Genomic DNA, 25,186 nt, shown 5'->3' on the forward strand with positions numbered 1-25,186 from the left:
AAAGAACGTTTCTAAAAGCTTTGCTTCTAGTGCTAAACCAAAAGGGTCCCCTACCAACCCGGTCAGGGCCTGTGGCTGCAGACATGGCCACAAACCCTGTCCCCAAGGTGATGTGGGTCTCCCCTCCAGGTGTCACCTCCATCCCATGCGAGCTTCCCTTGAAGAACCAGAACGTCACGGACACATGCGCCACAAGGTATTTGCTCAGGTACAATGGGCTCAGGGAGGAAGAGCTTAAGGTGATTTTATTTTGGTCTAATTCATTGTTCTCTCATACTTAAGAAAAAGGTACATTAATATTTGCGACAATTAAAACTGCCTTTGACATTTCGCTAGACCATTTGCTAGATTCTCCATCTAACTACTTAAGATCAAATCCAAGGTTCACAAGAGAAACCCTGACAGGTTCGCTCTATTGCCAGGCATCAAACCACACACCGAGTTTCCAAAGCTATAACCACGCTAATAATTATTCATTATCAATAATTATACTCTTGCCCACGTGCAGCGCTTTTCATTTTCCTGGTGCTGTACGTACATTAACTAATAAATCTCCACAATATCCCAGTGAGAGTGGTAAGTGTTGTTATTCTCCTTTTATGGATGGCAAAATGAGATGCAGAGAGGTTAATAGCAAGTCTAATTGGACAATAATTACCCACTTACCACACAGAAAATTAAGAAATAATCCTCCCATTGTCATTACATCAGCGGAACAAGGAGAGAGCAGCGTTCGCGTCCTCCCCAGCCCACCATTTAGCCAAATAGCTTACGTGCAAATGGAAGCAAAGGGAGCGCAGATAAATAAATTGTTCTTTTTTTTGTTTAACATCTATTTTCTATTGTGGAGTCACTTCAGGATAGAGGAAAATTATTAAATTTCCTCTGAAATCTATTAGGAGGTGATTTAAAACAACGTCAAGCTCCATTTGTTAAACATATCTTTTGAAGAAGAAATGTAAGAAATAGAATTTAATCACCGCTATGGGCTGGTTTCACTTGTGTTTTCTGAGGGGGGACCCGCAGTATCAGCCAACAGTCCAAGCACAAGCGCTGGGAGTGCTGCACAGGGCTGAGGGCACCAGGGTGGGCGTCAGGCTGGGGGCGGTGGGGACACGGTGGCGCTGACCCACGGCTGCTCGGCTGCGCTGCCACTCTGTGCGCAGGGGTTTCCTGCTCCCATCCCCATGGGTGAACTAAGTTATTCTGAAATTGGCTTATGTGAATCAACCTGTTCAGTATGGCACTGGAAAAGTGTAAGGGCTTTACTTATTTTGTTGACATTGATGTTACTTTCAGTCAGAAAATGGTAGTTTTGGTGTATAGATTTTAATTAAGACTGAAAAGAGCCTCTCAAAGATATAACTAAGCTTGGATGGAAAAATTCATTTTTGTGTGAGTCTGCACTGCCTGTTTCAGTAATTTGGATGATTAAAAACCAAACTGAAGATTGAAGATACTGGATTAAATAAACAATAGAATATTTTAAGCTACATTTATTGCTGAGGTAAGCAAATTAAATAAGTGTCTGGCACAGGAGAGAAAGGAAGGGAAGCAATGTTGCCCCTTCTAGTCCCGCTGTCCAAAGGCATCTCAGCTTTACAAGGCTTCACCCAAACCCATTTGAAATATTGCCAAATTATAACCAGTGCTGCTCGGGGAACCCACTTTCCTGTGGGAATAAGCTGTTCCTGTTGCCCTCAGTTGTTCTTGGGGCACAGAGACCAGTTCAGCAGCCTGTCGGTGCAGCCAGCTGTGGAGAGGGAGGGGGGAACCCCAAAGGGCATGAAGGGCAAAAACAAGTTAAAATGGTTTAACTGGGCTGCGCAGCACCGTGGACAGCGTGTCCCCGTCACCAGTGCTGCTGGCCCCGCGGCCATGGGGACGCTGCCCCTGCGGCCATGGGGATGTGATCCTCTGCAGGCTCCCAGAGACAGCCATGCAAAGGAACACCGCTGTGCCTCAGGGCCTGGGAATAACATACTTGTAAACATCTGAAAAAAGTGCCTTTCTAATAAATATTGAGATACCTCGTCCCAGCCTTTAGGAGTATTAGTGCTGGCCCTGGTTCAAGCCTCTCACTGAGTGATTGATTTCTTCCTTTCTGTTCTCTCCTGGGGACGGGATGGAGTTGAATCTGGAGAACCTTAGGAGCACAGTGAATTTCTTGGGGAAGGGAATGGGGGCGTTTGGCAGGAGGAAGGTTTGGGGGGGAAGGGCAGTGTCTCCAGCTGTGTGTTTGGCCAAGTCCTGCAGAACAAAGTCACCCCAAAAGTCTGATTTCTTCTGTCTGTTGGCAAGAGGCTGGGCCGGGGACGTCGGGGCGTGAGGGGTGGGTGATGGACCCCAGGGGAGTTCTGCAGGGGCATCTCTGTGCCCAAAACCCCAGGGCTTGGGGGCCGCTCAGCAGCTGTGTCTCCGTTGCCATCAGTCCATTCCTGCTACTGGACTCCAGAAATCCCTTTTCTGTTTTTATGGAAGAAGGTGGTGCAGAGTGAATCTGCTGCATGTGGCAGGGCACTTTCCTCTCCTTAAACAGGACTGTACTGTACGTAACCATGTGCTCGCTGTCTCCTCCACAGCCGCTGTCCCGGAGCAGCAGGACGTCCTCTGCGCTGTGGGTGGGAGAGGAGGACAAACCACGCTGAGGATGAGCAAAGGTCAGGACGAGCAGCTGACACCGTTACTGGTCAACTGGCATTTACCACACCATTTCTTTCACAGAATTTAAAATGTAAATCACTTTTGTAGTAAGCAGAACATCAGAAAAGAAGCAACGGAGGACACGTGGCAACAGGCAGCGTCTCTTCCCTCGCGCCAAGAATGGAAATGCGAAGGCAGGTGCCTGAGCAGCAGCTGTGCGAGGAGGAGGAGCCGCAGTTGGCAACGCTCGAAATTCCTTAGAAGAAGAAAAGAGTCACGAGCGTCCGAAATGCCACCCAGGGAAGCTGGGAGAGCACTGTTTTCTTTCAGATCAAGGCAATTTTACTAGTGTTTTTCAGATAACTCACATGTTGGGTTTTTGTTGGTCCTTGTTTCTCTCAGGAAAGGACAAGCTGCCACCAGCACTATCTGCTCTGGCGCAGCAGCATTATCGTGCTTGCAGCCCACGCTGCATCTTCCTGGAGCAGATAAATTAAAGAGGGTTAGTGACTCTCTGTTATTTACATATGTAATGGTTTTGTTTCCTCTATGTGTTCTTTGTCACAAGATTTAACCATCCCAGTAATTGCAGATGAGGCTGTTGGGCGGCTGATGTGGATGTCCAGAGCCAGAACAAACTGCTGGGCGTGCAAGAAATAACAGAATGGTCAGTCATTCAGCACAAAACCATTTCCCTGTGGGAAAAAATGCAATTGAGCTTAAAGCACTGGAAAAACTGCACCAAACTCAGTTAAAATGATGGTTATCTCACCAAAATGTTACTAGTAATCCTTTTTTTTTCTGTTTATTTTCTGAAAAGCTGTATTCTTTTATGAGCTGGGATTGGTTTTATACCTCTCAACTACAATTTTTTGGGGGTTAATTTTCGTTATTATTTGGGTCAAGTCTTTCAGTCAAGTGAAACTCGTGGAGCGCAGGATGTGAGTGTCTTGGTAACCGTTCTGTCTCCAGGGCCGCCGGGGGCACAGGCGCCTGTACCCGTCCTGGAGCTGTTCCAGCGCGTGGAGCCGAGTTGGGCAGACGGGGCTGCCAAGCGGCCAGAAATATCCCGTGGACAGACGGGCCGGGCCAAGGTCACCGCCGGGGTTGGAATCGCTCCCATCCGCCGTCAAGGTAAATCAGCTCCTAACCTTGCAGAAACTTTTCCATCTCCACCAGAAATAGTGTGTGAAGTGAAGGCGTTATGTGCAGCTTAGCAGAAAGCTGTGTGGTGCATACAAGAAAAATAGCTTGTAATTTTGCACTCGGTTTTAGTTTATGACTTCAGCTAATTGCTTCTGATATCTACCTGGTGACAAGGTTAGCCTGCTTTTCTAATGAAGGGTTGAGCATTAGGTAAGATCTCTAACAAATATGATTAAGGAAACACAAAATCCAGATGACTACCTGAGGCTGCAGTGCTCAGCTGGCAGAGCAGGGAGAGGATAAACATTAAATGCGATTTAATATACAACAAATTTTCAGTATATGACAACGCAACACATGAAGAAATTTTGCTTGCTTCTGGCCAGGAAAATACCCTTTTCATATTGTAGGAAAAAACAATTACACTGCTCATGCTTATTTACACACTTCCAGCTTGCTCGGAACACAGTTCACTGAAAAATTCCTGTTGTTCAGTACCAGCAATCCTGCGCCTGTAGGGGGATGTTTGGGGGCTCTCGTAACCGCACAAGAGTACAACCCGAATGATGAAGAGCGAAGTATTTCTCCTTCCCAGACACATCCAATGACCATCTACATTAACGAGGAAAAGCTGTGTTAACCACACAGACATTGAACCGAGGTCCCTGTCACTGTCCTTCACAGCGAGGCCGGTGCTGGTGTCCCGGGGGCCGAGCACCGAGCCACCCACGTCCCCCACCTGCCCAGAGCTCCCAGCCGGAGCCCTTGGTCCCGGACAAAGCTCCCCACTGCCCTGCCCCCACTGCCCTCTGGAACCTCCAGGGGTGCCAATCAGAACTCACCTCGCCCACATTCCTAATAATTTAAGAAACCTTAAAAAATGGAAGTGCTGCCACTCCTGGGTGAAAGGGAAGGTAACAGGTGAAGGTTCCTCCGCATCCATTCAGTCTCCCAGGAAAAAGCAGAGAAAGAGTTTTTCTTGCACAAACAGAGCTATTCTTTCTTGCATCAACGTAAAAACAGACAAAGCATCTGGAATTAGAGTGAAACTTATAAAAAGGGCTCAATTAAATCTTGTAAAACATTTCTAAACCAAGAGTTTAGTCAGCAAGGGTTTTTAGTTTTATTTTAAGAGAATAGATCAGAACACTTTAGGGTTTTTAAAAGAGAGTATTATATGCTGGGGAAGAAACATGATACTGTCATCACGCTACAGGTATTGGAATATTTTGTCTGTAAGAATACATCTGTTTCAATAAAAATCCCCACCTGTAAGTGCAGAGTATGTATTCCCAAAGCGTCTCCAGACACAGCCGGTACCTCGGTGTGTGCAGACTGTTACAGAGTCGTATCAACAGCTTTTATAAAGACAGATTAGGATTGAAATAGGAAAGAAAGGACCATCGTGATTCATATAAAATGAGTGGAAGAGAATAGCCCCAGAATGTCCGAAGTGCTGGAGTGAGACACCGAGCAGGAGGTGGGTTGAGGGGGTCCAGACGCCTCTCGCAGAAGACAGCAGCCGAGTGGGGTGTGGGAATTTCCCCTTCAGTGGAAAAATCAATAGGAAGGGCCAGGAGGAAGGGAAATACTGGATTGCAGCATCAAAAGCACTTACATTTTCCACTCTCGGGTAGCCCATCTGTGTTTGATGGATTTCTAGTGAGTGTGTCCATTCAGCTTCTGCAGCATTGATATTTTCATTTCTCTCACCCTCAGGGTTGGTTTAGGTGTGAAAGAAAACATCAATGGCAATTAACACAGAGTATACCTGTAACATTTTTAGCTTTCTGACCAAAAAAGAGCAAAGTTACACCATTTCTGCAAGAAGGAGAACCGAGATGAATGCTGAAAGACATGGATCAGCACAGGGCCCAGGCTGGGTGCAAGCCCCGTTCGCTTTCTCTTCTCTCTTACTGAGAAATGCTGATGTAGTGAATCCATCAATAACGTGGTGTTGACACAGCGGCTCTGCCCATCTCAACCCAGCGGCTGCGTCTCACAGCGATGGGCTGCACAGCCATGAAACATGTTCATTCCATTTGAATTTTCTGTAATTGTTCACAACAATTTCTAATCAGAATGACATCTGCTGATGGATGGTAATAGTCGCCCAGAATGGAAATGGATACTTGCTGAAACCTTTAGTTCAATCCTTATTAAAATGTCAGTGCCTGGCAGTTTTAAATACACATTTTTAATGGTGAAAATTGTTGTTATATGAATTACAATCAAGTCCTAATATGCCCAACTTAGAAAAAAATATATTGAAAAATACATTTCAGGCTATTGCTTGGACTGCAGCCTAATAGATCTTAACTGTAATGATTGCTTCCTCTGAATAGATTTGGTCACACAAGAAACACTGTACTAAATTTTAGGAGGGAAAAATGGAAATGAAGAACAGGTTTCTTTTCCCCCCAATTTTTATTTCGGTATTCATCAACTCCTGTTTTTATAAGTTATTAATGATAAAGTGATCTCAGGAGATATTAACTCTGTATTTACAGAGTGTGTAGACACGCTGGGGGCTGTTTTGAATGTACCAGCTGCTCAGCGCTGATTTAAGTACACAGATGTTCTTATTAGCATAACATTCAAATTCAGTGCCCTTCTTATCTGCATCCTCCACATGCACAAACGGAGCAGCACAGGAGACGGGTGCAGGAGAAGCCCCTTCCGTGCCCGAGACCCCTTGGGGTGACCCTGCAGCACAGTGCGTGTCCCCGGTTCCTCTCCAGAGACACCGGGGTGAGCCAGCACGGCTGGGCTGGGGGCCGGGGGTTCCTGCGGAGCGGCCGGTGCAGCCGCTGGGCTCCGTGCCTGGCAGCCCTCGGGTCGCACGTACACAGGCAGGACTGGGCCGTCCCTCTGCCGGCTCTGCTCCCAGCACTGGCTGGGTGTGCGGGGTTGCTGCTGCTCTGCTCTCCTCTGCGGTGATTCCTCAGCTCTGCTCTGCCTTTGCTTTGTATTTCGGAGGCAAGAGCTGTAATGAGAGGTAACGTTAGTGGTCCCTGAACCAAAGGAACTGCGGATAATGGCAGTAAATTGGTGTCTGGCTCTGTGAATTACATGTGGAAACGTGCCTGAATCACAGACCAGGCTGGAGTGCTACGGATCTGGAAAGTCAAATCCAACGCGAGTGGCTCTTTGCTGGTGTGCGTTAATGCCACAGGGAGCTCTACCCGGCTCTTTGGTGACGAAGCAGCAGAAGCCTGGTTACAGCTCTTTGAATCACCTCATTCTCCCAGGCTTTCACAGGCATCTTCAAAGATAAAGAAGTTAATTTAAGTTTTCTCTCCTTATTGGGTATTTTTAAATATACTTTCTATTGCTAATCATGATGAAAGTTACAGCAATTATGACATACTTAGAAAGTATCCCCGTTATCACCGGGGATATAAAGCCCTTTCACAAAGGGGCTGCTCTCTCCAGGTAGCAGAGGTGTGAGAAGAGCCCTTAGCTTCTCACTTTCAGTTTTCCATTTCAAGTCCTACATTGTTTCCCAGAGAAAAACGTTCCTCATTTTTCCTTGCAGCAACTCGGAGCGACACCTCACAGCGCCTGGTGCCCACACCTTGGTACCTTGTGGTTTGAGACACTGCGGCTTCAGTAACTGGAAGGTTTCCTCAAGAGACCGGGAACATACGGGGAACGCAGCAAGGGACACTGGGGGCTCCTTCTTCCCCGCAAGAAACATCCAGCTGCCCAGTACAAATATAAAGTAATGACAACAACAGAACTGGAAACATCTTCAAAGTCAAACTGATATCTTGTGGAAGATGAGGATAATATTCCAGAGAAAATATCAAAGGCTCGAGAAGAATATTCCTAGGCGCTTCCTTACAGAAGGCTTTACCACCCCCTGCAGAGGCAATCAAGACTAATGGGGACATTAGTACAGCAGAGGGCTACATATCAGCAGAGTCCCTGGAGCAAATAACACCCAGGAACCGAAGCATCGCTGGCACCGTGCTCCAAAATACCCCCCTCTGTCACAGGAATGAGTGAAAGGGTCGTAAACAGCAGAGGGAAAATTTTTGCCTTGTGACTGCAAATAAGCACCCAGCAGAGCTGTTAAAAGTTGGCTGCTGAAGAAAAAATATGATTCTTCCAGTTTTATGGGCTTTTTCAGATAGCTCTTACTCCTATACCATAAATCCAATTTTCACATAGATTAAACGGAAAGCCACCAAAGGCTCTGCTGAATAATGCGCTGGATTTCCACGCCTGTGCTGTGTGATGTGCACCGAATTGATCCCCTTCCACGCTCACGTGTGGCTCTGCAGGGCAGTGCTTGCAGCAATACTGCATGCTCACCACCCCAGGGGCTTTACAGCGATAGTTACTGCTCGAAGCACAAGGAATACCTCAGATACTGTCATAGATGTTCGCGTGGGGTCTGAGTTCTTGCCTAAATGCTTGAGCCATTTTTGCAAATGTTTAAATTCAGAGCGTGCCTGTGCCCCCGGCAGCAGCTCCCCCGAGGCTGCGGTGCAGCTGCTCGCCCCAGGCTGCGGTGCAGCAGCTCCCCCGAGGCTGCGGTGCAGCAGCTCACCCCAGGCTGCGGTGCAGCAGCTCCCCCGAGGCTGCGGTGCAGCAGCTCACCCCAGGCTGCGGTGCAGCAGCTCCCCCGAGGCTGCGGTGCAGCAGCTCACCCCAGGCTGCGGTGCAGCGGCTCCCCCGAGGCTGCGGTGCAGCAGCTCATCCTAGGCTGTGGTGCAGCAGCTCGCCCCAGGCTGCGGTGCAGCGGGTCCCCCGAGGCTGAGGTGCAGCTGCTCGCCCCAGGCTGCGGTGCAGCAGCTCCCCTGAGGCTGCAGTGCAGCCCCTCGTCCCAGGCTGCGGTGCAGCGGCTCCCCCGAGGCTGCGGTGCAGCGGCTCCCCCGAGGCTGCGGTGCAGCGGCTCGCCCCAGGCTGCAGTGCAGCGGCTCACCCCAGGCTGCGGTGCAGCGGCTCACCCCAGGCTGCGGTGCAGCTGCTAGCTCCAGGCTGCGGTGCAGCGGCTCACCCCAGGCTGCGCGGTGCAGCTGCTAGCTCCAGGCTGCGGTGCAGCGCCTCGCCCCAGGCTGCGGTGCAGCAGCTCACCTGAGGCAGAGCCAGGACGTGCTGGGCACTGACGGCTGCGCTTGTGCGGAGCTGCTGCTTTGCAACAAGCGCCTTTTCCAGGTGTAGTGTTAAACACTGGTTCGCTTCTCAAAAAGCTCAGTGCCCTGAGTGCTGTCTCAAGCACTCTGATGTTTGCTGATATCTCCATAAGTGCGAATAACAAAGCCTGAATCTTAGTGATTTGCAAAAATTTAGGAATGTTATGAATAAGAAGTATGCTGTGCAGGGCAGCGTGGTGCCACATAGAGCATGCTGTGTGCCATGATTAATGCTAAATGAAAAGAAATACCACGGACTCTTACATGTCTCAAATAAGCAACCCAAGTTAGCTGATGCAGCAAGAGGTGCTCTGAGGCTACTGCTCGTATATTTAGAACAAAGAAAAAGATCAAAACTCTCACCCAATACAGCTCAATGTATGTAAGATGATATGTCATGGATGGGGTAGCACCTCAGTCACTTGGATATCGACATTTGTATGTTTTTGTTAACTTTGTCCTTATCTTTCAGGTCTCCGTGGGCACCTGCAGGATGCGCAGGTTCCAGGTGGGCAGCACCGAGCGCTGGGCTGAGCCCGTCATGGGCAGCGTCCTGCTCGGTGACAGCCCGGGGGTTCCATCCCCTGCTGCAGCAGCACCAGCCTTGGGCTGCTTCGTCCTTCCGTTAACGATGACCATTTTGTACTGATTTGTTCTTGCTGTAATTGCTGCTCCTCCATCATGTTTTGCAGTGTGCAAGTGCACTAGGGAGTATTTGCCCGCGTGTTTGATTTGTTATTTAAAATGCTTTAAGAAAGGGCTTAAAAAAAGGCATCTCCATTTTTAGTGTTCACATCTACTGTTGATATTCATCTTCTTACGCTTGTGTGGAGAAGAGAAGCCCGGGTGTGTTAAAATCCCTGGGTCTGGGGGTTCCTTGGACCCCGGGTGAAGGCAGCGCTCCCCAGGGCTGCCGTTCCTTTGCTCCCGACACCGTTTGCACCGGTCGGTGTCCGGGGAGCGACAGGGCTCTAACGCGCTGCAGACACGGCCGGGCTGGCTGGGGCAGCTGCCGCTGGACGCCGTGCAGAGCGGTGCGAGCAGCCCCGCTCCGTGTGCTCCGCCCGCGCTGCGTCCCGGACAGGCTGGTAAAGGAGAGTGAGCATGGACGCTCTGGACTTGAATCTCATGTGGAAATCGTTTACTAAAAATAAACCTATGGAGACTCCTGGAAGTGCCGCGGGGCTGTGGGCGGAGAGGCGGGCAGGGCGGTTCTGGGCTGTCAGCTCTTCTCTCACTCACTTTGGTCGAAAAATGTAAATTCTAAAGATTTTCCTGAAACAGTATTCGGCTCTACGAATTTGAGTTCTGGATCAGAGCATCACATGTAGATGTTATCACACTCTAATTTCATCTGGGTTTGTCCTTGGAAGTGAGCAACACTTTCTAAAATGTAAAGTCACTTCAAATTACAAAACATTTTTCCAAAAAGCTAGAGATGTAAGAGGCTTGTAAAAGCGAAGCCATCGTCACACTAGTCACAGCCAGCCGAGCTGACATTGCCCAAGAAGGACGTGTTTATTGCAGAAGCGAGCAGTAAGCGCAGGGCTGGCACTCGCTGCCCCGCGTTTCCACTGTTCCCTGATCCCCGAGGGAGCGTCGGCAGCGTGACCCGCGGGTGAGCAGCTGCTCTCCCAGCCCGGTTCCGCAGGAGAGTTTCCCAGGCACAAGTGCTGGTACTAACGGAGCAACCGCTGAGCTCCCCGTGTCCCCATCCGCAGGCGCTGGACGTGCCCATCTCTGGTGTTATCCAGGTAACAACTGCAGCTGGATGTTGACAGCTGGAGTCAAATTTGTGTGGGGACACTTGCAAGGGCTGTGTTTTATGGCGGCAGCACGGGCAAGGCACAGTGCTGCTATAAATGTTTTATGCTCTCTAGATTGCAATTCAGTATAGAGACTAAAAAAAGTGCAGTAGTAAAAGCTGCCGCGGTCGTGTCGCAGCTCTTGCCTGCGTCTGTGCTGCGATTCCTTCCCTCTCCAGTCCCAGAGCCCTCGCCAGCACATTCCTGAGCGCATTTAACTGTGTCTGTCTGTCACCTCTCGCTATTAGGACCTCGGCTGCTTCCCTGCTAATTGCGCTGCCTTACATGACATAGGTATCTTCATAACTCCAGTAAAAGCTGCTGCTGATTTTACACAGTGATTTCCAGCCTGTTGTCAGATGAGTTCCTGGCAGCCTGAGCACAAGGCGCTGGCGGCTGGATTGCTTCATGCAAGTTTAATGAGGCACAAGGTAAGAGGAAATACAATGCAGAGAGGAGGTCAGCAAAATCGCTTAATTAATTAAATAAGATAGAATAACTGTAATTTCGGTAAGGGAGTGTTATCTTTCTGGAAATGCACTGAAATGCCAGTTCGACTGAGAAGTGACACTCAAGCTTGTATTGAAGTGCATCTCCAGAACAATAAGTCTCATGCAGGGTGCGACAGGGGACATTTCAAATGAGGCAGACAGTCCACACACTTTGGATGATGCTTGGACGTGTGAATTACAGACGAAGTCAGGGCGTTTATAGTAGTGAGCACTGTAGCCTTGTATTTCTGAATGACAGGGGAAGCATTGCTCAAGTGTTGAGAACAATTAATATTCATAGTTCCCTGCAAGACCTTTAATCTGTTGCCACAAAATACACTACAAAATGGTAAACTTAAGCTTTTGCTTTTGGAGTGAGGAAACTGAGACTGACAAAAAGGTGAAGGATCTGTCCAACTCCTCCCCGTTCCTCTCTCCCGCCACCTCCGCACGTGGAAGCATCCCCGAGCCCCCCCGGGCACCCCTGGAGCCGGGCTGGCCGCTCTGTCCAACCGCCCCATGGCGCTGCTGCTCGGCGTGAGCGTTGTCCTGCGCGAGTGCTCTGCTCCGTGCTGGCTCTGCTCTTCGTGTCACTCTGGACTGGCCATGCTGCTGTCCCCAAAGGCAGGGACGGGGCGGCTGTGAGCACTGAGTGCCCTCCAGCCCTTCTGGCTGGGTCGCTTCCCTGCGAGGGTTAATCTGGTTTAAAACGCTGCTGTTCTCGTGAGTTACCGGCTGACTCCTGCCAGCTGAGTGGAGAAATGATTTAATGTTCCAGTTTAAGCGTGGCAGATGTGTGTGTGGGAGGGCTGCGAGGGAAAGGGGGCGTTGTTGTTGTTTTTTAGGTGACCAAAATCTGGTCCACCAGGTTTTCTCTAACCTACTTCAGACGTCCGAAGCGGTGGAGGCTGACGCGCTGCTGTCACAGCAGGGCGGGGGTGACAGGGACGGGGCGGGTCCTGCGGCCGCGGGGCCGTGCTGGGGCACAGACACGGCCGCTGTCGGCTGCTCAGACCCTGCACAGTGTCCCTGCTCGGTCCCTGCGGAGCTGGTGGCAGCAGGACAGGCTCAAGAGCTGCCTTTGTCACCTGTCGTCCTGCTGTAATCCCCTCTCGCCCCGATGCCTCCCCAGGCTGCAGTGGCTTTGCACATTATTTGTTTGACTGTAGTGTGTCTTGCTTTAACATTCAGTTGCATGTTGTGAAGATCAGAACCCTGTTTGAGCTCGGACTAAAAGGTGAAAAGCTGTAATAAAAAAAAAAAACCTTAAGTGTTAGTAGGTTTTGTCACTTCCCACTGTAGGTACAGACAAGACTCAATGATGCCAGCAGGAGCACTGGGCAGGAGTTGAAGGACAGCTGAAGTTTGGGTTGGTTTTGTTTTCACCCTTTCCTTTCTGTTCTCTTTCAACAAGAACAGCCAATTGTAAATACTTGGGACATAGGCTTTGGTGACCAAAAGGATCATTTGGCACAGGAAAGATCCAAAGACAATGCTTCATGTTCATCAAAAACCTGTGATAAAAGAACAGTACAGTCTGTTATTCATAACTGAACTATGGAGGCTCCCGCTATCCAAAAGAGCAATTCCAGCTCTGGAACCGTCACCATGTGCAGCACAGCGGGGACAGAGCTGCTCAGTGGCTGCCGGCCCTGTCCCCGCTGCGGCGTCTCCCACACGTATCGCAGCTCTGATTTATCAATGAACGTATCACACCTCTTTATCAATGAACGTATCGCACCTCTGACTCATCAATCAGCGTATCGCATCTCTGCTCAATGTGCGCCAGCCCCCCCTGCCCCAGGGTCCGTGTTTCAACCCCCCCGCACGGTGCCTGTGCCCGAGGCACAGGGGACACTGTCCCGTGCTGGGGCTGCGATGGCATCGTCCCGACATCCCTCTCCTCTGGGGACGACAAGCAGCGGGGAACTCCAACTTCAAGGTGCTTCCCTTCTAGGCTTGTAATGCTTACCCAGAAATCTAAATTTCACTGTTACTGGTAACAGCTTATTAGAAAGAAGAAACCAATGTTTGAGGATCTCACAGTAGAATGAATGTGGTGTACTTCGAATTATTCTGCATAGAACACGATCTTCAAAAACATCGCTTTCCTTTGCACTGGAAAATTAGAGTCTCTGCTTTTGAGTTATTGGGTAAGGAAACAAGAAGCAGCATTTGTGTGATGACTGAAAGAGACGGTTTTCTACAATGTACAAACGAAAATTCATTGCAAAGATAATGCAACAACAAAGAATGCAAATGTGCAGACACGGGTAAGTGGCAAATAAATTCAGCAAAGAGAAACACTCTGTATTTAGTGGAAAATGACATGGTAAGGTGTCTCTGCACACTTCAGATGAGAACCAGTTAATTCATTTCAAAGCCAGTTTGTTCCTGTATTTTGATAACAGTACTGCCTGAGGTAGAAGGGGTGAAAATCCTCCCGAAACCCCACTCCGTCCCCACAGAAAATACCGGCACACGGCTGTGCAGTGGTGGCAACAGATGGCACGAGAGAGGAACCCGGTTTGGAAACACTAGAGAAGATGCTGAGCATTGGTTTGGACTCATGGTTTAAAACCCAACTTGAGGTTACAGATCTGGAGATCTGCAATGGGCTCCATCACCCTGGAGATGCCCTGAGCAGGACGCAACCGGCTCCATCGCACTGAAGATGTCCTGAGCAGGACTCAACCGGCTCCATCGCACTGGAGATGCCCTGAGCAGGACACAACCAGCTCCATCGCACTGGAGATGCCCTGAGCAGGACATAACCGGCTCCATCGCACTGGAGATGTCCTGAGCAGGACCCGGAGCCAGCACTGCTCACGGACGGGAGAGCAGAAAGGGGAGAGGAGGTTGTTTTTTCTCTGCCCCTTTTAACCTTCTCTCTTTTTGCAAATGAAAAAAAGTTTTCCCATCAGATTCAATTTCTACTTCAAATAAGCAGCATTTATGCTTGGGAAAAACTCTTCAAACTGCCCAGAAATTGAGCAGTAAATCAATGGCAGCTTCAGAGCGAGTTAGTGATGCTGCAAAACTGAAATGGAGCCATGGATTGATGGGAAGGTTTTCAGGATGACACACAGGTCGAACACTCACCTCTGGGTTCAGATCTCTGGGTATGTGTCTCCGAGGAGCTGCTCGTTCCCCAGCTGGCTCAGAGAATGCACAACCCCTGCGGAGGCAGCTGGACGTCGTACTCCAGGACCACCCAAGCCAGGAGCTATTTAAGCACGATCTGGATTTCCCAGCACCAGATCAATCCCACCGACGGCCCATCCCCGGTATGAGACATCTGCTCACCTGCCACTTTTAGATAGGACTAAATCCCTGCTTTTACTTATTCATGAGTAATATCATTATGTAGACATAGAACATGCAGAAACCAGCTTCCAGGTGCTCTGAAAGCAGCTTCCAGCCCCCAGAAAACAAAATATTTGAGGCTGAAGCTCTACAAGGAGATAGCGGGTTGGCAATGGGGAGTCAGTGAAGCATTAGGTCTGCATTAGCATCAGAACCGGCTGTTGGAGCAGAAGCACAGTCCCCAGGGCCGGGTACCCCGGGCAGCAGGAGCTTCGCTGGGTCTTTTTCTGGCTTTACCTTGTGGCACTTTGGGGACAAATGAGAGGGGAGAAATGACGAAGGGATGTGAATCTGGTTCTGATGGCTGTAGCATTCTGTGTGGGCTTCCCGGTGGAGAGAGCGCTGCAATGTATCTGATGTATTTTTAGGGTAAAAGGACCATTGAGCAAAGATTAACCATTCTGGAGCACTAACACTGCATGAAAAGGCATCATTATATTTGGCAAGTGCTGCTTTCTGTCGAGAGCAACCTGTTATTTTACTTTAGTTATTTATTTTTGTTAAATGAGCAGTACATTTCTGTGCAGTACATTTTTAAAGCGTTAACCCGAGGAATGGGATATAATTCAGGGGACACAGGGGCTATTAGGTATTTTGCCTGTCTCTTCAGTGTGTACTGCTCATCACTCCATCCTTTTTCATGTTGAAGCTTCCTTGGAGCGGCTGACACCTGGTTTTGTAGGTCAGGCAGCAACAGAAGCACAGTTTCCTTTAAACACCTCTCTTAGGAGCAGGATATGGAAATGATCCAATTAATCATCTCCAATTTCTTGCAAGCACATTAGAATCACAGTGTCATGCAAAGCAAATCTTTTCCGTGGCCACACTTAATTTTACGGAACAGTCTCGGTGCTGTCGCACCCTGGCTCTCTGGAACCCAGTGGTTCACGCTCAGGTTTCTCTTGTTCCTGGTCCCGTCACTCAGTTAATCCGCCTTCGTTACACAGCCCTGAAATGTCGACTTCTGCACCGGCTCAGCGCGTCTGTTCTGTGATTAATCTGCCTCGTGCCTGAGCTCTGAGCCCATTTAAAAACCCTCGGCAGCCTGGGACTTCCTAGGAGGTTTTCCATTCCCTTTTCTTATTTACTGTAGAAAATCGCTGATAGAAGAGAAAAATAAGTTCCCCTTTTGCTCATGGAAAACACATCAGAAACTGAATAGAGCTTCAAGGAACAGCTGAGGTCCGTCTGGCTAAAAAGAGGAGGGCAGAAACAAAAAAGGGGAAGATGAGAGTGAGAACATCTGGATTTTGGTCCCAAGGTAACTATAATAGACCAAAGCACCCAAATCATAAACCACTGTGCTCCAGTCCGCCCTGGTGCATGTGGGTGCATGCTGAAAAAAGAGGGGTAGAAGAGAGACAGAAAAAGCAGGGATTATAGAGAATAACAACTGTTAGGTTTTTATCCAGAAAACTGTTTCCTGTAGTATCTTCTTTCCTCCCTGTCTGAGCTGGGTAATCTGACACACTCTGCTGCCTCATTGCAAAGCTCCAGCGTCTTCACAATGACACGGGGACCAGCAAGGCGCTTTCTCCTGGAGCCAGGGGGTGCTGGAGCGTGTCCCTCTGCCCAGCGCGGCTGGGACCTTGGCACGTCCCCTCTCGGCACATCTCGTGGGACTGTCCTTCCCCACCTCGCTGCCTTCTGCCGGGGGACAAAAGCACTCGGGAGGCGCGGGGGCTCGTATGGGACACCCTACAACAAAACGATATAAAAGTTTTCTGCACTGAAATACTTGGAGGTGACTTAAAAAGCAAATACATAATATTTTTATGGTTGAATGTGTTTATCACTGTATCACAGCAGTATCTCATGACATGAATAACAGTTATAAAAGCACTTTGAGCTTATTCGACAGTAAATGTTTTATGGCTATTCTCTATTTCTTCCCCTCGTATCTTAAGCTCCCGAGCTGTGGCATCGTTATTGGTGAGCTGAACTCCAGCTCGGGGCGCAGAACTGCCCAGTGATTTGGACAAGACAGAGCCTCGGCAGCGGGACGGGGGCTCGGGCAGTCCCGGCCCAATTCACATCCGCACTGGAATTCCGTGTGGACACCCCGTGTGAAGGAAGGCTTCAGGTGCAGGTGAACTACAGTGCCCCACTTTTAAGCATTGTAAATTTTCGGGTGGGCAGAACTGAATGGATTGCTCTTTTCCCAAAAAGGTAATTTCTCTATTACAGAAGAGCAGCATTTGTAAAGAGCTTTAACCGCGGCAGCCCCCGCGTGCAGCCTGACCAGTACCAGAGCAGCGGCTCGGGAAGGCAGCAATAATTCTATACTGACACGGGACAAAATGTATTATCTGCCGCATTTTCCTCTGTGTAGGAGGGTGTTACTGCAAGGTAACCTGCTGGCAATTCCAAATGCTTCAAGTAGCCAAAGGCACTTGTAGATACAGGTGTGTGTACTCCAGAGCCGCGTCCCTTCCTGAGATCCCCTTCCTCGGTTCTGGCACCCCCCGAGCCCCGCTCCTCCTTGTGGGGTGTGGCGCACATCTCTTCAAGGATGCAGCTTTACCTCCCTCAGCCCGTGATCACACCACCTTTGCTTTTACCCCAGAGTGCTGATTAAAAGAGAAGTCCATGCAGTCTTACAGAAAAACATGAAAGTAAACATGGGAGGCTTGTCACATACCGCTTCTGTTTGTGTCACCGGGCACACCAGGCGTGACTGCTCCTGCCAGTTGGAAATAATTGAAACAGGTGCTGTATTAATATTTATAAGTCTTCACTAAAACTCTATTTGATCTGCTCGTGAGAAACGCAGCTCGTGGAGCACTTTGTGACCTGGCTCTCCAGTGCCCTCTGTTCTCCCATGCTTCTTACACACATTATGCAAATTGCTGGTGGTATTTGATATTATTTATGACTTGTTTTTTTATCTCAAAATGTCCAAAGAGAGATGTCAATGTCCCTTTTCTCCCCAGACCTGCTCTCTAACAAGCAGGCTCAAAGCAGCTGAAAAGGAATAACCAAAGCAGCAGGTGCACAACCGTGTAAGCGGCTGGGAGGATGCTCGGGCTCGGTGCGATGTCTGTGGGATTCGGCGGTCCCGGCTCTGCCAGCGCTGGGAGGGAGGAAACGGCATCGCCCCCGTTGTATTTGCACCATCTTGGCTTTTCCATGAGCGGCATCAGCGGAGAGCAATTCTGAGCGAAAGCAGCTGGGGCCGGGGCTCTCCAGCAGAGCCCGTGGCGGCCGCAGCTCCCCGCTCCCCCTTGTATTCTGCAGGTGTAGCGGCTGGTACGGACCCGCCTGTTCTTCCAGCACGTCACTACGGGGCTATTAGCTGCCTGTGAACTGTGTAATTGAGACAGGGCGCATTATGTGCACACACAAGACGTCGCCTCATGTCGCCTCCCCCGAGCCGCTGCACGTGTCCCCGGCCGTGCCACCACGTCCCACAGCCTTGTGTGTGTCTTGGCACCGGTGTCACGCACTCTCATTCCTGCAGCTGGCTCGAATGGGCATGAAGACAGGAGAATGCTGCAAGGTGAATATTGGAATGTCTTTTCACATTAATTCATACCAAATTTAGGGAGGACTGATGGATAACTTTATGAATAAGTAGCAATAAACCAGACACTCATTTAGTAAGAAACAGTCAAGCCAGGTGAGCCTTAATTCCATTACTCTTTTTCACTGAAATGTCAATGATCCAGGTATTTGTGTTGCTTTTTCTCTGCTGGCAGACTCAGGAGCCAAAAGGAGCCTCTGTGAAGCCTCAGCTGACCTCTTGAGAGCCCTGGGCCAAGATAATTCCTGGCCAGACCCGCTGTGTATGGAACGATGAGCTGCAGAGCTCTGACCAGAGGGGATCTGCTGTCCTGGAGCACCAGGTGACACCGCAGTGTGGATACATCTGGTGTTGGCATTAGCAGTTGAAGTGAAAAAAATACAATAAGAATGCGAAGCCTGGGGACAGATGGGATGAGTATTAAGAAGCACCCACTGCAGAGGCAGAAGAGTAGCACAGATACGTGACAGTATCTTGTCTTGGCTACATTTTGAGACCTTTCCCTGTTTATGATTTTGTGACAGTAGGACTCAAATATCTAAACACAGGTGTGGTTGCAGCTTGCCACATGCAATGATGCCATCTGGTCAGCCATGTACCAGAAAACAGGGGAAAAACAACAGTGCTTGCAGAGCAGTGCTTTCCAAATGGTTGCTCAGGCATTTAAATAATTAGGTCTATGAATTACAGCAGGCAATGGCTGCCAGGGTGCCCAGGAAGAGCTGGTCAAAATACTGCTCATGAAAACAGGAGAAATCTATTCTGAGTCTCCTAAATGTAGGTAAATTTAACCAAGGTCCCTTTGATTCTGAAACCATTTTAGAGATGTAATGATTCAGCTAATTGTTTTGCCTGGTTGATAATGCATAATTCATTGTGAATTTAAACTCCACGGAGTTCAGGCATTTTTTGGTGGGACATGTTTAGTTCTTTGTACACAAGGAATCATCATATGGACTTGGGAAGCCAGAGGGAATCAACCTGCCGGAGGGTTTGCAGCGGACCCGAAGCCAGAGCACTTTTCAAACCCGTATTGAACAGCTCGCTTTGTTCTGCTCAGATCCATCATATTTGGAAATACATCTTGGGGGGGTATTTGCCCACCACGTTGTGCTGAAGGGAGCGCAGGCTGTTTGCTCCTGCAGCCTTCGCCTTGCTCCTGCTGCCAGCAGCTCAGACCTCGCACGCCAGAGCAGCCTCTGAACGCAAGTGCGCTTCTCCTGCCTCCCTGGGACGCCTGCTGGCAGCAGCACCAAGGGACGTCTCCCCTGCATAAAACCAAGGCAGAGGTGAGATCTGTTCTGCCGGTAACCGTGTGCCAGCCGCGGCGGCAGATCCCGCGGCCCCCGCTGCGAGCGGAGCAGCAGCATCTCTGCGCTGTGTGGGCAGCAAGAGCCGGGGACACATCTCCCAGCATGGGGAGAACAATCCCCTTCCCAGGCAGTTTTGTAAGTGTTAGCAACCATGGTAACTGGAACAGAAATGTAAGCAGTGCTCCGTGCGTTCAGTTTGACACAATTCTTTTTGCAGAACAGCCGTGTTAAAAATACACGGGACTTGCCCCAGCTCCCTCAGGCACGGCTCGGTGCTGCCTGGAGACCTGGAGGAGCACGTTGTACCTGGGGGCCCGTGCAACGGGTTGGTGCTGATGGTGCCCATTGCCATCATTTCTCCTTGAGCTGTGTCTGGGATGGACAGACCTCGGCGGGGTGTGAAAGAGGGACGGGGCTCGGGGGGGGCATGCCCGTCCCCAGTGAGGAGACACCAGCGTCTGCGGGGAGACGGGGACAGCAGGAGCCTGGTGGGAGGCAATGAACTCAGGAGGTGGGGGGGCTCTGCCTTTAGGGCTGTTCTGTGGCAGCACAGGCTTGGTTTAAGTTAAACGCAGCATAGCGAAGGCTTTGGGCATGGTTTCATCAGTTCTAGTGCTGCAGCTTTAGCTCTGCAGCCCAGCGCACAAGCGGGGTTTCTTGCTGGGAAGCTGTGTGAACACTGCGGTACATCGGGATCTTTCCTTTAATGGCTATTTATGATTTTATTTCATTCTTATTTTTTTTTAGAGAAATCCTTAACGTTCATGGAATTTGCCAGTACACCAGTGCATTTGCATAGCTGGGTCCACTCAAGACGGCTTTCAAAAAAGGTAGGTGGTATTTTAGCGGTACTTATTCTGTTTAATACAGCATATGTATTGATATACTAAAAACAGCTGGAATCGGTGTCTGCTTCATAACTGTTGCCTAGATCAGTAGTGATTAAGGTTTGATTGATAACAGTGCATCATCCATCAACGGTAGAGCAAACCTTGGAGAGCCAGGGACTTGCTTTGGGAATCCAAGTAAGGTCTGTCGAGGGTGCACACATTGTATGCTGGGTCTTAAAATAATGACTGGAAATAAGTTTAGGAAGAAAAAACTAATTGGATACTTTGTTTTGTCAATGAACATAGTGTGATTTAAAACTCTTCTGAGTTTGGATTTGACATCTCTGCCTTGCATCAGCATGTGCTCTACAAGAGGTGGCAGAATGTGAGGAGAAATCATTATCAAATGGGTCCTGTTTGCCGTCAGCCATTCGCGATCAGTTTGTGTGTTTCAGACTGCATTCACCCGCAGCGGCAGGCGCGCGACGCCAGCCCAGCGTGCTTTCCTCATTCGTAACGTGGCGATGGATTCCTCCTCCACCTTCAGCACAGGAGTGGGTTGGAAACAGCCACATCGAGTCCTCCTGGGTTTGGTTTGCAAGCCCAGCACACGCGGCTGCTGTGCTTTGTCAGGAGTAGTCACTGGTAAATTCACAGCTGCAAGTATTCCAGAACTCAGCACAGCTCACATCGCCACTGAGGTGCTGTGGTCTCATCTCCAAACCCGCACAAGTTCCCTGCATGGGCACCGCCGAGGATGAGGAAGGACATCCCGACTGCACAGGGGTGGGGGGAGTCGCACCTTGTGCTCCTGGGTAGAATGGGAATTGAACCACCAAACAAAAGCATGAAGAAAGTATGAGTATAGGAAATACTAAAATTCTCTTGTTTTCCCTTGTCCTTTTTCGTACACGTTGTGCAAGCTGAGGGAAGGCACAGGTTGCAAGCTCTTAACCACTAAAGATTTTTGCAAGAGTCATTTCCACAAATGTCTCGTGTTCCATATATAGATCTTGAATCTATGCTTTTAATGGACTGACAAATGTACAATAACCCCAGATGACTATTACTTCATTGCTTAGCCATACAGATAAGAGGAATGCTTTCTTTTGATTGAGATCTTAAATCAATTGTTCCTTTACCCAGTGTCTAGTGGTTATTATCCAAGGAGAAGATAAAGTTCAGATGGTAAATTGTTAATATTGTAAGAAAAATGTCTGTTGTGTCCTGCTTAAAGTTTCCTGTCCAGATGAAATACGTTCTCCTATAATATTTAAGATTGTGTGTAATCCATCAGAGTGCCTATTTGATCAGTGGCCCTGTTCGCTTGCTCTGTTGCTGCGCGGGAGGGTTTGCAGGGCACATCTGTAAAACCTGCCTGTGCTCTGCCCTCGGCAGCGGGGGCACAGCCTGGACCCCGGATCCTGCCCCCCGGCTGCCTGGACCACGGCTCCTGCCCCCCAGCTCCTGCTCCCCGGCTCCTGCCCCCCAGCTCCTGCCCCCCGGCTCCTGCCCCCCGGCTCCTGCCCCCCAGCTCCTGCCCCCCAGCTCCTGCCCCCTGGCTGCCTGGACCCCTGGCTCCTGCCCCCCGGCTCCTGCCCCCCAGCTCCTGCCCCCCGGCTCCTGCCCCCCGGCTCCTGCCCCCTGGCTCCTGCCCCCGGCTCCTGCCCCCTGGCTGCCTGGACCCCCGGCTCCTGCCCCCCGGCTCCTGCCCCCCGGCTCCTGCCCCCTGGCTCCTGACCCCGGCTCCTGCCCCCCGGCTCCTGCCCCCGGCTCCTGCCCCCCAGCTCCTGCCCCCCGGCTCCTGCCCCCCAGCTCCTGCCCCCCAGCTCCTGCCCCCCAGCTCCTGCCCCCTGGCTCCTGCCCCCCAGCTCCTGCCCCCCAGCTCCTGCCCCCTAGCTCCTGCCCCCCAGCTCCTGCCCCCCGGCTCCTGCCCCCCAGCTCCTGCCCCCCGGCTCCTGCCCCCGGCTCCTGCCCCCCAGCTCCTGCCCCCCAGCTCCTGCCCCCTGGCTGCCTGGACCCCTGGCTCCTGCCCCACATTTCCTGCCCCCCGGCTCCTGCCCTGCTGCTCCCCAGGCCAGGACTGAGCTCCTGCAAAGCCGGGCAAGACCCTGCCCAGCTGTTCGGAAACCATTTCAATATTCTTCCTTTATATACATCTTTATGTTACCAAAGATACCAAATTTCCTCTCAACACTCAAAATACGCCATCTCGCATCTACTTCCCAAATGAGCAACAACGGTAATTCTTCATCTGCTCGTCTCTGACTTAGTTCAGGTCATTATATTTCATACCGATTTGTTATTGAATTTTCACTTTGTGTCATGGAGAGAAATAGTTCTGCTACTTTCTAATGGTGACTCACGTTGCACCTTACGAACTTTAACCAGTCTCAGGGTCATTCTCATTGACAAATTGCGGCAGGCTGCTCAAGTAATTATTTGTCCTTGGGAAGATATATAACCTTTATTGAAGGCATCCTAAGAATGAAACAATCTCACTGTTAAAATGTCTGCTTTATCACTAGAAGATTAAATACTTATCCTTTCAACCAGTCCTTGGGAAGCAGAGACCTAGCAAAAAGTACTACAATCTACCCCATGAAAGGCTAGTTGGTAGAGAAGGTATATAATTAATATGACTGCATATAATACATTTCTGTTTTCGTTGCGTGTTGGTGGTTTAGCGCTGGCATGGGTCACCGGGGACCCGCACCAGCTAACCCCAGTGTCTGTCCTGGCCACGACCCAGCGGCAGGACCCAGCAGATGGACCTGTGCCCCGGCGCTGTCCCTGGGCGCCGCCACCGAGTCACAGCACCGAGAGCTGAACTCGCTGGGCTGTTGGTGCTCCGGCCCGCTAAGGCTGAGTCCACACAGACATGGCTCTGCGTCCTCCGTTTGGGTAAACAGCAAGGGGGACACCCTGAATCTGAACCGTGTCCCCTGAGATAAGAGCTCAGTGAATTAAAGCAAACCCTGCTCCATCAAAACCAATGAGAAAACTGAAGGAAGGCTGGTGAAGTTTAGTACAGAAGTAACAAAGCTGTAGCAGATGCTGGTTACTACAGCCACAGAGCTCAGCTCCATGGAGAGCTCGCACCAGGTGTACAGCTCAGCTCTTCTCCTCACGTGTTCCTCCTGGCTCACATTCAAGGACCTGACCTGAAAGAAAAACCCGTTTTCCACATTGCTCTCTCCAATGCACTTTTATTTCCCACCTCCTTAACCCAGAATTTGTGGCGGTGTCAGCTGCTGCTGTTGTGACAGATGCTGCAAGAGGCTGGCAATATTTTTGGTGCTAGAAGCAGTACTTCTTTGTTGACAAACTGTTAAAAAACAGATTTACTGTTATAAGGCTGTTTCCCCTCAGGGTCGTTTTCTAGTGGGAATAAGTTTGGCTCTGTCAGCTGAGGACATGTGGGGGCACAGCACAGGGGACACGCAGACATCGGGGCCCTCGGGGAAGGACGGTGTCCTGTGTGCTCACACAAGTATGTCAAAGTAGTGGCTTGTCCTGATACAGATATCTCTATTCGTGCCTTTGCAGCTGGAGATGCGGCTCCATCACCCTGCTGGCTGCTGGACACCCGACCAGGATGGGCTGTGGGGTTTCCTCAGGGCTGCCCGGTACCCAGCCCTCAGCTGGTAGGATGCTGGAATGTGAGGGATGCAGGGGATATAGGGATGCAGGGGTGCAGGGGTTATAGGGGTGCAGGGGTTATAGGGGTGCAGGGGTTACGGGAATGCGGGGGTTATGGGAATGGAGGGGCTATAGGGATGCAGGGATTATAGGGATGCAGGGGTGCAGGGGATGCTCTGTGTGCGGGCAGGCGCTGCAGGGTCACTCTCCTGACAGCTCCTCCCTGGGGCAAGTGCTCAGCCTTGGGGAGGGGCCAAACACAGGTAAATTCTTCTGAAGCTCAAAGGATCCTGAACATATCCACACGTTAAGTTTTTTTGCGTTGGTGTTGTGATGGCGGGTTTCGGTCGCTTCCTCCCGCTGACAGGTGACAGCACAGCCCCGCACCGGGACTCGTCCTGCCCGCACAGCTTTGCAAATGACCTTGACCCAGGCGCTGTTGGTGCTGCTGTCTGTTGGTCCCCCTGTCTGTCTGCGCCCCAGCCGTCCCGCTCTGCCACCCCAGCAGCAGAGGGTGGCTCTGCCACCGCTCCGCGGGAGGTGCTCGTGATGAACCGCGTGTGCTCCATGAACGTGTGGCCAGAGTAACTCCTGAGGTGGTGTCACTTTCTGGACACCTCGATGACATCCTATGCCATGCCCCCCTCCTCCAGCCAGACTCCTTTTTTTGGTCTTTTCTTTTAATTTCTATCACTTGGAGAGTTTGCGCTGCACAGTTTGTGCTTTTCTTGCTTTGGGAATAAATAGATGACAGTTGTCAATCTAGGGCATCTCACCAACATTGAATGCAATGGCTTTTTTCCTTCAAAGACACTTTGGGGATTTTAAATGATGATTTTTGAGTGCTAACAGAAATCATGTAGCTGGGTAGCTCCATTAAAGGCTTTGCAAGTATTCTTCTACAATAAGTGTCTCCTGCCTCTACTGCATTCCTGATTTGTTTCCAGTGACAGGAATCAATAGCAGCATATATGAGGAAACAGATAAATATATATCTAGCTAACGAGAGGTAAATGGCTCTTCAGAGCAAGTTGGCCTCACAAATTTCCACTTGTCTCGGCATTTTCTTATTTTTTAGATAAATATTCAGCTGTGCACGTTATCTCGCTCACCTTGAATGTGTCTGAAATCTCCAACCTCTCCTCAACGTTTTCAGCATTTTGCAATGTCAGATGTTGCTTCCAGCTGTAAGAGAAATTATCCTTTATACTTCTTAAAAGTAAAAGCAATTTAGAGCATTTACATCTGGAGAAACAGCAGCTCCTTGTGGAGTCCAACACCCA

General features: G+C 50.1%; 1 protein-coding gene across 6 annotated transcripts in view; it reads left to right on the forward strand.

Moving 5' to 3' along the window:
- Positions 1–24,811, forward strand: part of LOC110366168 (uncharacterized) — a 52,406-nt gene extending 27,595 nt beyond the window's left edge. For 2 of the 6 annotated variants that reach the window (XM_065029394.1, XM_065029395.1), the window contains exons 6-16: positions 130–208; positions 2,583–2,660; positions 3,046–3,145; positions 3,616–3,777; positions 7,328–8,283; positions 8,559–15,856; positions 16,503–18,094; positions 18,294–19,756; positions 20,179–20,261; positions 23,811–23,908; positions 24,271–24,811. In XM_065029394.1, the coding sequence (XP_064885466.1) occupies positions 130–208; positions 2,583–2,660; positions 3,046–3,145; positions 3,616–3,777; positions 7,328–7,405 (497 nt within the window). In that variant the 3' untranslated portion in view covers positions 7,406–8,283; positions 8,559–15,856; positions 16,503–18,094; ... (2 more) ...; positions 23,811–23,908; positions 24,271–24,811. Of the gene's footprint in view, positions 1–129; positions 209–2,582; positions 2,661–2,751; positions 3,146–3,235; positions 3,778–7,327; positions 8,284–8,558; positions 15,857–16,502; positions 18,095–18,293; positions 19,757–20,178; positions 20,262–23,810; positions 23,909–24,270 lie in introns of those variants that run through there. The other 4 variants (XM_065029400.1, XM_065029396.1, XM_065029397.1 and 1 more) reach the window with 4 other exon arrangements.
- The last annotated feature ends 375 nt before the right edge of the window (positions 24,812–25,186 follow it).

This window comes from Columba livia, chromosome 14 (genome assembly GCF_036013475.1).
Source record: "Columba livia isolate bColLiv1 breed racing homer chromosome 14, bColLiv1.pat.W.v2, whole genome shotgun sequence".
Taxonomy (NCBI): domain Eukaryota; kingdom Metazoa; phylum Chordata; class Aves; order Columbiformes; family Columbidae; genus Columba; species Columba livia.